Source organism: Loxodonta africana, chromosome 12 (genome assembly GCF_030014295.1).
Source record: "Loxodonta africana isolate mLoxAfr1 chromosome 12, mLoxAfr1.hap2, whole genome shotgun sequence".
In the NCBI taxonomy this organism is placed as follows: Eukaryota; Metazoa; Chordata; class Mammalia; order Proboscidea; family Elephantidae; genus Loxodonta; species Loxodonta africana.
The window spans coordinates 43,547,809-43,562,187 of NC_087353.1; the positions used below are offsets into that span (position 1 = coordinate 43,547,809).

Consider the following 14,379-nt stretch of genomic DNA (forward strand, 5'->3'; position numbering starts at 1 on the left):
CCAGCCTTCTGGCAGGCGGGCAGAGGAAGGGCCACGGGGAAAAGCCAAGGAAACTTACTCCCTTGTCGCTTCCTCTCAGGCAGGTAATGGAGCCGGGTCCGAGCCTTGGAACCTCTTGGATGTCCTTACTGAGTACCGAGGCCTGTCCTGGAGGTGGGTGAGGGCATGGCAAGGCCCTGAAGAACCTTCCTTCACTGCAGAGGAGAGGAAGCCCTCTGAGCATTTTAGAAAACTATTCCTCTAGTAGCGGAATGAGCCAATGCCTAGTTAGTGCTTTTCTACAACAAACTCCTAGGTTTAACTTGAAGCAGGTGTGTATTAGCTTCCCCAGGCCACTATAGTCCCCAAAACAGGAACTGAGGCTGAGCAGGAGTTTGGGGGAGAAACCACAGAAGTGTTAGAGTTGGAAAAGCATGTCTAGCTTCCCTCCCTCCCTCTGTGACGTGGAATCCCAGAAAGAGGCAGTGGCCTGGGTGATGGACAGATTACGGCATGTGGAACCAGAGCCGAGCTGTGTCTGAGCCCCAGCTCTCCAGCTTTATGTGACCTTGGGCAAGGTGTCTCTGAGCTTGTCTCCTCAGATGCAGGGATAATAGTCCTCCCTGACATCACTGTAATTGCCGTGGAGTCAATTCTGACTCATGGCGACCCCTTGTGTATCAGAGTAGAACAGTGCTCCACAGGGTTTTCAATGGCTGATTTTTCAGAAGCAGATCACCAGGCTTTTCTTCTGAGGCACCTCTGGGTAGACTCAAACCTCCAGCCTTTCAGTTAGCAGATAAGCACACTAACCATTTGTACTACCCCTGGATTCCATTGTGAGGACTAGAGAGAATTTAAGTACGCAGCACAGGGCCTGACACAAAGTAGGTATGAAGAGTAGCTGGCCTCATTATTTAAGAGCCTTCACTTCACAGATGAGGAAACAAGGCCCAGAGAGGGGAAATAACCTGTCCAAGGTCACACAGCCAGATGATAAAAGAGCAAGAAGTAGAACAGGGGGTTCGTCACTCCTAATTCCGTACTTGCCCTCATCATGACTTGCTTCGTGCAGGCTTGTTTTCTATGGCTGTGGTCAAACTCAGGCTGCCACAGCTGCGTGAGCAGGACTTGCATTACCTCTGTGCTCTGAAAGCCTGGCTCGTGCCAGTCATGGCCAGACAGGCGTGGTGTTTCCTCGGCCAGGAATTTGGCATCTCCATCTGGCACCAGCTTGAACCTGGGTACTGAAGCTCTGGCATCCTCTCCACGTTGCTGCATGGAGCTAAACCCCAAATATTGTGAAAGCCTTTTAAATGTTCCCAGACGTGCTTGGCACAGATGGAGGGGAGATGGAAAACTCGGAATCCTATCAACTCTGGAATGCTGCATATTTTCACGCCTAGAAACCCATGGAGTTTGATCTCCTTTGCATTTCAGAAGTACTGTTTTTTGTCCTGGAAGATGGCTTGCTATCTAGAAGACCCTTTAAAAACGGGCTTCGCCAAGGCAAGCGGAAGAGAAAGACCAGAGCAAACCTTGAACTGTGTTTGCCATAATAACGATGATGACGCAGAGCTGCAGTGGATGGTCAGGCTAGGGCAGGGCCCTGTACCCAAAGAGGGCCCACCTTCTCTCTGGAAGACAGGTGAACGGACCCCCTTGGTTTCCCTGCCCCAATGCCAGAGCTCGAAGTTTTTTTTTAAATTCTTTTTTTTTTTTATTTTACATCAGCCGTTACAGTTTAAATCAGGATTTCAGATTTGTGGGGGGAGGAGTTACCGTATTCTGGCTTGTTTTTCCATTTTTCTACTGGAATAATGAGGAAAAGGCAAGTTTCAAGCCTACAGGGTTTGGGGTTTTTGTTTGTTTTTTCAGAAAAAGAAATGTCTTTCTTCTTGGCAGTGTCTGAAGTGTTTCGGCCTCTCTGGCATTTTAACCTTCACCGTTTTTCTTTCCAAAAAACAGTGTCGGCGGAGATCAGAACATAAGCACAGTCACTACCTTGGCAAGTGAGTCCTTGCTCCCTGGATGGTTTAGGGGCAGACTGAGGGAGCTTAACCTTCGCATTTCAGCCGCTCCCCTTGGAGGCAGACGCGGATTTGGAATGGGACCACGGACGGCAGGGACCGCCAGGCTCAGTAGGGGGCGCTGCTTCCCGAGGCTGTCGCCCTTGCTCTGCTTCTTGAGAGAGATTAAAGCCTTGGAGAGTTTTTTTTGTTTTTGTTTTTTTTTTTAAGAAGAATTATATTTGTCTAAGGAAGGAAGAGAGTAAGAAAGAGGGAGAGGAAGAGAGAGCTCAGATCAAATTTTAATACAAATCATTAAGAAATGGTTTGAGAAAGAAGGAAAGGAAAGCTTTTCTGCTTTGCCTGTGGTCCTGAGCAGAGCAGCTCTCTGGTACAGGAGGCACTGAGTTAGGGTGGGCTGAGCTGAGTATCACATTGTACAAAGATGTTAAATTCTTGTGTGTCGCTTTATGAAGCCCTGCTATTGCAGCAGTAAGAGATGAGGTGACCTTGTTCACGCTGTGCAAGCACAGCCATGTCTGGGGTTGAACATTTTCCTTAAATTACTTCACCCACAACCTGTTTGGAATGATTTTTTAAAAGCCTGGCTACGTTCTCTGAAGAGTCTTGTTCTATTGATCTTTCTCTTCTCCTAAATGCTTGTTCTTAAAGTACACATGCAATAAATGTTTAAATTTAATTATTTTCCCTTAAAATCTTCTGGGTAATAATTTTGCCTCAGAGGAATTTAATTGGTCCTGTTCTCAGTTACTTGTCTTGTTAGGTCCCTTTGTAATACGTCTTTAGAAGCAAAGAAATTATTTAAATAAGTCACCAAGGTGTGATGGTCCAAAAATCAAACCCGTTGCCACTGAGTCAATTTCAACTCATGGCAATCCCATGTGTTACAGACCAGAACTGCTCCATAAGGTTTTCTTGGCTGTAATCTTGTGTTCTTCTCAGGTTTACTATTTCTCAAGATCTTATAATAGTGGTCTTATACAATATTTGTCCTTTTGCCTCTGACTAATTTCGCTCAGCATAATGCCTTCCAGGTTCCTCCATGTTATGAAATATTTCAGAGATTCGTCACTGTTCTTTATCGATGCGTAGTATTCCATTGTGTGAATATACCACAATTTATTTAACCATTCATCCGTTGATGGACACCTTGGTTGCTTCCAACTTTTTGCTATTGTAAACAGAGCTGCAATAAACATGGGTGTGCATATATCTGTTTGTATGAAGGCTCTTGTATCTCTAGGGTATATTCCTAGGAGTGGGATTTCTGGCTTGTATGGTAGTTCTATTTCTAACTGTTTAAGATAACGCCAGATAGATTTCCAAAGTGGTTGTACCATTTTACATTCCCACCAGCAGTGTATGAGAGTTCCAATCTCTCCGCAGCCTCTCCAACATTTATTATTTTGTGTTTTTTGGATTAATGCCAGCCTTGCTGGTGTGAGATGGAATCTCATCGTAGTTTTAATTTGCATTTCTCTAATGGCTAATGATCGAGAGCATTTTCTCATGTATCTGTTGGCTGCCTGAATATCTTCTTTAGAGAAATGTGTGTTCATATCCTTTGCCCACTTCTTGATTGGGTTGTTTGTCTTTTTGTGGTTGAGTTTTGACAGAATCATGTAGATTTTAGAGATCAGGCGCTGGTCGGAGATGTCATAGCTGAAAATTCTTTCCCAATCTGTAGGTGGTCTTTTTACTCTTTTGGTGAAGTCTTTAGATGAGCATAGGTGTTTGATTTTTAGGAGCTCCCAGTTATCGGGTTTCTCTTCATCATTTTTGGTAATGTTTTGTATTCTGTTTATACCTTGTATTAGGGCTCCTAGGGTTGTCCCAATTTTTTCTTCCATGATCTTTATCGTTTTAGTCTTTATGTTTAGGTCTTTGATCCACTTGGAGTTAGTTTTTGTGCATGGTGTGAGGTATGGGTCCTGTTTCATTTTTTTGCAAATGGATATCCAGTTATGCCAGCACCATTTGTTAAAAAGGCTGTCTTTTCCCCAGTTAATTGACACTGGTCCTTTGTCAAATATCAGCTGCTCATACGTGGATGGATCTATGTCTGGGTTCTCAATTCTGTTCCATTGGTCTATGTGTCTGTTGTTGTACCAATACCAGGCTGTTTTGACTACTGTGGCTGTATAATAGGTTCTGAAGTCAGGTAAGGTGAGGCCTCCCACTTTCTTCTTCTTTTTCAGTAGTGCTTTGCTTATCCGGGGCTTCTTTCCCTTCCATATGAAATTGGTGATTTGTTTCTCTATCCCCTTAAAATATGACATTGGAATTTGGATCGGAAGTGCGTTAAATGTATAGATGGCTTTTGGTAGAATAGACATTTTTACTATGTTAAGTCTTCCTATCCATGAGCAAGGTATGTTTTTCCACTTAAGTATGTCCTTTTGAATTTCTTGTAGTAGAGCTTTGTAGTTTTCTTTGTATAGGTCTTTTACCTCCTTGGTAAGATTTATTCCTAAGTATCTTATCTTCTTGGGGGCTACTGTGAATGGTATTGATTTGGTTATTTCCTCTTCGGTGTTCTTTTTGTTGATGTAGAGGAATCCAAGTGATTTTTGTATGTTTATTTTATAACCTGAGACTCTGCCAAACTCTTCTATTAGTTTCAGTAGTTTTCTGGAGGATTCCTTAGGGTTTTCTGTGTATATAATCATGTCATCTGCAAATAGTGATAACTTTACTTCTTCCTTGCCAATCCGGATACCTTTTATTTCTTTGTCTAGCCTGATTGCCCTGGCTAAGACTTCCAACACGATGTTGAATAAGAGCGGTGATAAAGGGCATCCTTGTCTGGTTCCCGTTCTCAAGGGAAATGCTTTCAGGTTCTCTCCATTTAGAGTGATATTGGCTGTTGGCTTTGCATAGATGCCCTTTATTATGTTGAGGAATTTTCCTTCAATTCCTATTTTGGTAAGAGTTTTTATCATGAATGGGTGTTGGACTTTGTCAAATGCCTTTTCTGCATCAATTGATAAGATCATGTGGTTTTTGTCTTTTGTTTTATTTATGTGATGGATTACATTAATGGTTTTTCTGATATTAAACCAGCCTTGCATACCTGGTATAAATCCCACTTGATCAGGGTGAATTATTTTTTTGATGTGTCGTTGGATTCTATTGGCTAGAATTTTGTTGAGGATTTTTGCATCAATGTTCATGAGGGATATAGGTCTATAATTTTCTTTTTTTGTAATGTCTTTACCTGGTTTTGGTATCAGGGAGATGGTGGCTTCATAGAATGAGTTGGGTAGTATTCCGTCATTTTCTATGCTTTGGAATACCTTTAGTAGTAGTGGTGTTAACTCTTCTCTGAAAATTTGGTAGAACTCTGCAGTGAAGCCGTCTGGGCCAGGACTTTTTTTTGTTGGGAGTTTTTTGATTACCGTTTCAATCTCTTTTTTTGTTATGGGTCTATTTAGTTGTTCTACTTCTGAATGTGTTAGTTTAGGTAGGTAGTGTTTTTCCAGGAATTCATCCATTTCTTCTAGGTTTTCAAATTTGTTAGAGTACAATTTTTCATAATAATCTGAAATGATTCTTTTAATTTCATTTAGTTCTGTTGTGATGTGGTCCTTCTCATTTCTTATTCGGGTTATTTGTTTCCTTTCCTGTATTTCTTTAGTCAGTCTAGCCAATGGTTTATCAATTTTGTTAATTTTTTCAAAGAACCAGCTTTTGGCTTTGTTAATTCTTTCGATTGTTTTTCTGTTCTCTAATTCATTTAGTTCAGCTCTAATTTTTATTATTTGTTTTCTTCTGGTGCCTGATGGATTCTTTTGTTGCTCAGTTTCTATTTGTTCAAGTTGTAGGGACAGTTCTCTGATTTTGGCTCTTTCTTCTTTTTGTATGTGTGCATTTATCGATATAAATTGGCCTCTGAGCACTGCTTTTGCTGTGTCCCAGAGGTTTTGATCTTGGCTGTAATCTTTATGGCAGCAGATTGCCAGGCCTTTCTTCTGTGGTACCATGGGGTGAGTTTGAACTGCCAACCTTTAGGTTAGTAGCTGAGTGACAGGGCCGGCTGAATCTTCACACAAGCAGAGTTGATCAGACTTGACAGTTGTAACCGCATTTGCTCTGTTTTTGCTATTTGAAAATTCTGTTGAATTGAAGCAGGTACAGTTCTGTGCCACACGTACTCCCTGTCTTCTTTATTTCTAGGTCTACACACAAGAGCTATAAATAAGCTCCTCTATTGCTAGGAGATGGCTTGGGATGCTTGTAAATGTGATTCACTGGGATGTGAGGCAGCCCAGCGTATACAACAGTTTGCTGCGCTAATTCCCCTGCTTTTATCAAGGACAAGATGATTGGAAATCATCTGGCACAAGCTCTTTCACCAAAGAGATCTGCAGAGGACTGAAATAATATCACTCCTCGGGGACAGTGTTGTTCCTCAGGTGGACTTCCCTGGCACATTAGCCTAGCAATGAAGATAGCCCATGTGGGATTCTCCTTGCTAAAGAGATGTGAAGACAGCTCTGGCTGTAGAGGTTGGATAAACTAAGGGACAGTAACTATATGGAGATGTGTTAGAAAAACCACAAGGCCAAGGAGCTGGAACAGAGCCTCAGCTCCACCCCCTACTTAATTTAACCCAGCAAATACTCCAGTGCTGGGTGCTGGGGAAATAGAGGAGTGAGGCAAAGACTCTGCCCTGATGACTTCTCCAGAGTCTCTTTGGGGATATGTCTCTCCAAAGACAGACACATGAACCAATAATCACAGCCATGTACAATGTTTAGGGAAAAATAAAAAGGCTGCTGTGTCTTCTGAAAAGGGGCTTGATGAGCTAGAATTCACCAGGTAAGGAAAGGGGATGGGGCATTCCTGGCACAGATAACTGCACGCACCAGCAAGTTGTTGCCCTGTGTGATGTGTAGTCCTGTTCTATGACATGCCTGGTGAGTAGCTAGCTAGCTGGATTCCTCTAGTATTGGGGAGCCTACTATTCCTAGGGCCACCCACTCCATTATCAGATAGCTTGGTGATTTCAGTTCTTCCTTTTATTAAGTAGAAATCAGAGGAATTTCCATCCAGTAGTACAATGTCCCCCAAAGCCACAAGGAATATGTTCAATCCATCTGTGTTGTGTGGTCCTGCAGCAGTGCCTGGTTCTAGAGAACAAACAGATGGATGTCATGGGGCCCTGAAGCTCTGGTCAAAGCCTGATGCCTGGCCAGTTCCTCTCCCATATCCCAGCAGACAGTGGGATAGGGGGATGTGCCCTGTGTCGGAAGTGAGCTAGGGTTCTACTCCGGGATGCCATTCTTAGCAGCTGTGTGACTTTGAACAATCCTCCTAGCCTGTCTGGACTTTGGTTTATTCCTAATTCAGTCTATAAATTTTTACTGAGCATTATGTGAAGATCTCAGCCTAGTTTGGGAGATAGAAAAGTAAACATTCAAATGTAAATTGAAAGGTCAACAAAATTGACAAACCAGTAGCTAGACTAACTAAGAAAAAAAAAAAAGAGAGAGAGAGAAAGAAGACTCAGATTACTAAAATCAGGAGTGAGAGAGAGGGTGCATTTCTACCTACCAGAAGAAGTGAATCTATAAAGATAGAAAGTAGATTTCTGGTTGCCAGGGGCTGGGAGGGTTGAGAGAAAATGAGGAGTGACTACTAACAAGCACATGTCTTTTTTTGGCTGGGGGTGGGGGTGGTGATGAAAGTGTACAACTTTGAATATATTAATAATCACTGAACTGTACGCTTTAAAGTGGTGAATTTTATGGTACGTGAATTATATCTCAATAAAGTTATTATACATTTAGAAAAAAAGAAAAATTTGTGAGAGAAGTACCTCACTCAGTCTCACATTTATTCAACAATAATTTAGTAAGCACCTTGTGCTTCACTATTAACCTAAGGTTGGTGATTTGAACCCACCCAGCCATGCCATGAAAGAAAGGCCTGGCGATCTGCTCCATAGAGATTACAGCCAAGAAAACCAAATGGTGTAGTTCTTCTTTGTTACATGGGGTCACCGTGAGTCGGAATAGACTCAGTGGCAATGGATTTCGTGCGCTGCTGAGAGTGGTGCAAATGGTTAAGCACTCAGCTACTAACTGAAAAATTGGCGGTTCAAACCCACCCAGATATACTTTGGAAGACACGCCTGGTAATCTACTTCCAAAAGGTCACAGCCATGGAAACCCTACAGAGTTCAGTTCTACTCTGAAGCACATGGGGTCGCCATGATTCAGAATCAACTCAAACGCAACTGGTCGTGTGCGGCTGACGTGATTAAGCATCTACCTGCTCAACATCTTTTTTCAGTGTTGAGTGACACTTCTGAGGTGAGGGCTGTGGACTGGGAGCTCCGCTTTGTCCCCAGCACCCACTGGAGCTTATCAAAGGAACTTGAAGGTTGCTTTGGGGGAGTTTCCAAGCATGTCTCTTTCTGGCATTTGCAGACATCCTCCGGGAGTTCAACCCTTCCCTGACGGGCTTCTCTGTTGGCACTGGGAAAGAAAGCAGTGCAGGAGCCTTCCTCAACCAGGCTGTGGCAGGAGACCGAGCTGAGTGAGTAGGGGAGCCTTGGGGGTAGACAGCACAGGGACTCTGGGGCCTGGAGGGGCTTGGCCTAGGTGGGGTGCATGGCTGCAGGACTAGTAGGGCTTGGTCTAGGGGAGGGGTCTGAGGGTCCAAGGTGGTCAGGGTTCTCCAGGGACATCCCTTGCTGTCAGACACAGAAACCTGCTACCCCCCAACCCTTCCCCCAGGGAACTAGTCACAACTGACTCAGACACCAGCATAAGGTGTGACTTTGTAGATCACAGCTGACTCTGAGTCCCAGTTGTCACCACCATGATTGTTAGTTCTCCCGTCTTAGAGTCATGTTCTCCCTCCCTTTCTCAGACATGCTTTTTTGGGCAGCCTTTTCAGGCTCCAGGTTTTGCCTCCTTCCTTTGCCATGGGAAGAGCACCAGACCTGGAAGGGGTAGACCCAGTTTTGCATCCTACCCCTTCCACCCCCTATGCGCTCTAAGCCTCAGCCTGGAAAACGGGGCTAGCTGGGAAGCTCAGCTGTCATATTGGATGTGAACATTCTGGTGAGCTATAGAGGGGATGCACATGCTGGGTCAGCAATATGCATATGTTGGGGTCACAGCAATAATCCAGCTGGGCTGCAGAACTTCCCCCCTCCACCTGCAGAAAGCTTTTAGTAAGCTCAGGGACAAGTATGCCTTGTTACATGGGCCCTGAACCACTGGTACCTGAGAGTAGGCTGGTCAGCTCCATTTCTCTCCAAGATCCCAAAGCCTTGAGTGCTGCTTTGGGTCTGGAGCACAGTCAGAGAACATGTGAATTCCATACCCAGTCTAGGAAGAATAAATGAAAAGACCCTTTCTGTCCCTTGATTCTATTTTTCTTTTAGAATAATTACAAACCTCATTTTACTGCCAGAAAATATGGGACACCTCCACCAGCTGGCCAGATGTAAAGCCATGTGCATTTCCTAGGGATTCCTAGTGTGGCCCCTAGATTCCCTGACGTGATTCTCCTAGCTCTCAAGGCCGTCCTAAGGCTACAAGCCACCTGAGCAGATTCCTCATTTACCTACGACAGGGAAGGTGACACAGATTACCCAAAGAAGAAATCATACAGAATCTAATCATGGGGTTTAAAATGAATTCTGTGGGTTGCTTTTTTTTTTTTTTTATTTCTCCTTATGGCAGGGGTGGGATTGGAAGTTTACCAGTTTATGGCTTGAAATTTTTGACTTACTTTAATATGACCGTAATTTTGTTTTCTCCAAGCATACATCAGCCAATGGTATAAGAGGGAGGTAGTTCTAAGCATGATTAGTTCAGGAAGGCATCCAAGAACAGAATCTTAGAGTGTACACACAAAAGCAACCAAAGCTGAGTGCAATTCATATGTCCCTGCTCTCCCTGAGGCCTTGGGGCCCTTCCATCCAAATAATCCATTTGTCTAAGCACACCCCTGGGTGGCAGGGGAGAGTTGGGATTATTATTCCCATGTTCCAGATTTGGATTTCGACATGTTGTCAGGAAGGATCAGTCGGAGAAGGACATCATGCTTGGTAAAGTAGAGGGTCGACAAAAAAGAGTAAGACCCTCAATGAGATGGATTGACACAGCGGCTGCAACAATGGGCTCAAGTATAACAACAATTGTGAGCATGGCCCAGGACCAGGCAGTGTTTCACTCTGTGGTACATAGAGTTGCTGTGAGTTGGAACTGACTCAATGACACCTAACAACAACAATAACGTTCCAGATGAAGAAACTGTAGCACAAAGAAGCTAAATGTCCTGAACAAACACATAGATTTGACCACATGGTTTATTCTTGTGCACTGCAGGTTTTATTTCAGGTCAGATGGTGACTCTTATACATGCACAGTAGTGTATGATTTATACAGGACCTTTGTGTTTTCATCCCATGTGTTTCGTGCAATAACTCCAAGATGGACAGAGCAGAGGGTCGCATTCTCATTTCTTATTAATGATGAAGTTAAGATTCACAGGGGTTGCATAATCATCACAAAACTCTAGTTCGTAGAAAGAGCAGCTGCCCTGATAATTCCAGATTTACAGATGAGGAAACTGAGGCTCAAAGATATTTGGTGACTTACCCAAGTTCCACACCCAGGTTACCTGATTCCTAGTCTGACCATGACCAGGCCAGCTGGACTAACAGTTAAAAGGGGAAAGGATGACAACAAATGCCTCCTGCTAGGCACTGTGCCAGGGACTTGATGATGATGATGGTGCTGGTGGTGGTGATAGAACTAATTCAATGGATGCTTCCCGGGCCACGTACTGTTCTAAATTCTTTATGCGGTACCTCATTTAATCCTTCCAACAACTCTATGATGAAACTATGTTTACCATCCCCATTTTACAAAGGAGAAAAGAGGTTTGCAAGCTGAAGTCCTTTGCCAAGGTCTCAGAGCTGTCCAGTGGTGGGATCAGGACTCAAACCCATGCTGTCTGCAACCAGTAGTGACTCTTGCCGGGTGTGCCGGGCTGTTTTACCCATCTCATGTAGTCTTCCGATGACCCTCTAAGATGGCGGGGGCGGGGGGGAATACCTCCATTTTTGCAGTCTTTTTAAACTAAGAATTTAAGCCACTTTCCTAGTTAACAAGAGGCAACTAAGCACCAAATCCAGGTGTGTCTGACTCAACCAGGCCACCTTGAGGATGAGGGGGCTGAAGTCATGGCACCAATGGAAATGGCCACATTCCAAGCCATGCATGATATGAAACATGAAGTACTTACACGCAGACCTTCTGTTTGCCCTGAACAAGCCTGACTCCAAAGAGAAAGTATACAATCACATACGCCAGTCAGAAAGTAATGACACAGTCAGCCCCTCATGTGTGCAGAGCTCTGCCCTTTCCAAAGCACCTTCATGTGCCCCACCCTGGGGGAGCCAAGGGGAGGAAGCTCTTTGGGGCATGGCCTTCAGTCCAATTTTCCTGCCAGAGGCCTACCTGGACCCTCCTGCTACATACTTGATTCCTACTCTGTCTGCTAGGCTCCCTTTCGTGCCCCAGCCCCATAATCCCCACTCCTCACGTGACCTCTTCCTGTGTGTGTCTGCAGGCATTTATCCACCCAGGCGAGGAAGCTGGTGGACCTGATGAAGAATGACTCGGTAAGTGTGGGAGGTGCCGCCTAGGACCACGCAGGGTGAGACTCCCTGGAAAAGGGGAGCAGGCAGGAGAGATCTGTAGAGGCAGGGGGTCAGCTATAGGGGAGGGGGATACTGGGAGCCAGGCCAGACTTCTAGCAGACATATCTGAAGTCTGAAACTCCGCTCCTCTGAAAAAGGGATTCTCATTCATTTGTTCAGTCAGTCAGCCATCTACATTGAACATTTATCATTCCTCAGGCACTGGGCAGAGTGGTGGAGATATACAGAAAATATTACAGTCCCTGCCCTCAAGGAGCTCATAAGGGGAGGCCAACACGAAGAATGCAAGTTATAAAACTGTTGCCATGTGCTATAAAGAGGGCTATGTGTAAGGTAGGTTGATAGCACAGAGGAAGGGACAGGCCTATCTGCTTGTGAAGGCCAGGGAGTTTTGAGCTGGGTTCTGAAAAATGAATATGAGGTTCTACCTCAAATGATTCATTTTGAATCGGACAATCATATAGTCTACTATACTGGGAATGACAACTTGAAGCGCAATGGTGTTGCATTCATCGTCAAAAAGAACGCTTCAAGATCTATCCTGAAGTACAGCGCTGTCAGTGATAGGATAATATCCATACAGCTACAAGGAAGACCAGTTAGTACAACTATTATTCATATTTACACACCAACCAGTAGGGCCAAAGATGAAGAAACGGAAGATTATTATCAGCCGCTGCAGTCTGAAATCAATTGAACATGCAATCAAGATGCATTGATAATTACTGGCGATTGGAATGCGAAAGTTGGAAACAAAGAAGAAGGATCAATAGTTGGAAAATATGGCCTTGGTGATAGAAACAATGCTGGAGATCGAATGATAGAATTTTGCAAGACCAACAACTTCTTCATTGCAAATACCTTCTTTCACCAACATCAACGGTGACTATTTTTTTTTTTTTTAATATACACATGGACCTTGCCATGGGGAACACACAGAAATCAAATTGACTACATCTGTGGAAAGAGACGATGGAAAAGCTCAATATCATCAGTCAGAACAAGGCCAGGAGCCGACTGTGGAACAGACCATCAATTGCTCGTATGCAAATTCAAGCTGAAACAGAAGAAAATCAGAGCAAGTCCACGAGAGCCAAAATATGACCTTGAGTATATCCCACCTGAATTTAGGGACCATATGAAGAATAGATTTGACTCATCGAACACTCGTGACTGAAGACTGGACGAGTTGTGGAATGACATCAAGGACATCATCCATGAAGAAAGCAAGAGGTCACTGAAAAGACAGGAAAGAAAGAAAAGACCCAGATGGATGTCAGAGGAGACTCTGAAACTTGCTCTTGAGCATCAAGCAGCTCAAGCAAAAGGAAGAACTGATGAAGTAAAAGAACTAAACAGAAGATTTCAAAGGGCGGCTTGAGAAGACGAAGTAAAGTACTATAATGACATGTGCAGAGAGCTGGAGATGGAAAACCAAAAGGGAAGAACACGCTCAGCGTTTCTCAAGCTGAAAGAACTGAAGAAAAAATTCAAGCCTCAAGTTGCAATAGTGAAGGATTCCATGGGGAAAATATTAAATGACGAAGGAAGCATCAAAAGAAGATGGAAGGAATACACAGAGTCATTACATCGAAAAGAGTTAGTCGATATTCAACCATTTCAAGAGGTGGCATATGATCAGGAACTGATGGTACTGAAGGAAGAAGTCCAAGCTGCTCTGAAGGCATTGGCGAAAAACAAGGCTCCAGGAATTGATGGAATATCAATTGAGATGTTTCAACAAACAGATGCAGCGCTGGAGGTGCTCACTCATCTATGCCAAGAAATATGGAAGACAGCTTCCTGGCCAGCTGACTGGAAGAGATCCACATTTATGGCTATTCCCAAGAAAGGTGATCCAACCGAATGTGGAAATTATAGGACAATATCATTAATATCATGCACAAGCAAAATTTTGCTGAAGATCATTCAAAAAGGGCTGCAGCAGTATATCAACAGGGAACTGCCAGAAATTCAGGTCGGTTTCAGAAGAGGACGTGGAACCAGGGATATCATTGCTGATGTCAGATGGATCCTGGCTGAAAGCAGAGGTTACCAGAAGGATGTTTACCTGTGTTTTATTGACTATGCAAAGGCATTCGACTGTGTCGATCATAACAAACTATGGATAAAATTGCAAAGAATGGGAATTCCAGAACACTTAATTGTGCTCATGAAGAACCTTTACATAGATCAAGAGGCAGTTGTTTGGACAGAACAAGGGGATACTGTTTGGTTTAAAGTCAGGAAAGGTGTGTGTCAGGGTTGTATTCTTTCACCATACCTATTCAATCTGTATGCTGAACAAATAATCTGAGAAGCTGGACTATATGAAGAAGAACAGGACATCAGGATTGGAGGAAGACTCATTAACAACCTGCGTTATGCAGATAACACAACCTTGCTTGCTGAAAGTGAAGAGGACTTGAAGCACTTACTAATGAAGATCAAAGACCACAGCCTCCAGTGTGGATTGCACCTCAACATAAAGAAAACAAAAATCCTCACAACTGGACCAATGAGCAACATCATGATAAACGGAAAAAAGATCGAAGTTGTCAAGGATTTCATTTTACTTGGATCCACAATCAACAGCCATGCAAGCAGCAGTCAAGAAATCAAAAGACGCATTGCATTGGGTAAATCTGCTGCAAAGGACCTCTTTAAAGTGTTGAAGAGCAA

The 14,379-nt window shown here is 43.7% G+C and overlaps 1 protein-coding gene across 1 annotated transcript in view; it reads left to right on the plus strand.

Annotated features, from left to right (window-relative positions):
• Positions 1-14,379, plus strand: part of PLB1 (phospholipase B1) — a 111,653-nt gene that overhangs the window by 12,075 nt on the left and 85,199 nt on the right. Inside the window, exons 5-8 of the mRNA XM_064295174.1 lie at positions 80-153; positions 1,948-1,991; positions 8,444-8,552; positions 11,607-11,658. Of these exons, the coding sequence (XP_064151244.1) occupies positions 80-153; positions 1,948-1,991; positions 8,444-8,552; positions 11,607-11,658 (279 nt within the window). The remainder of the gene's footprint in view (positions 1-79; positions 154-1,947; positions 1,992-8,443; positions 8,553-11,606; positions 11,659-14,379) is intronic.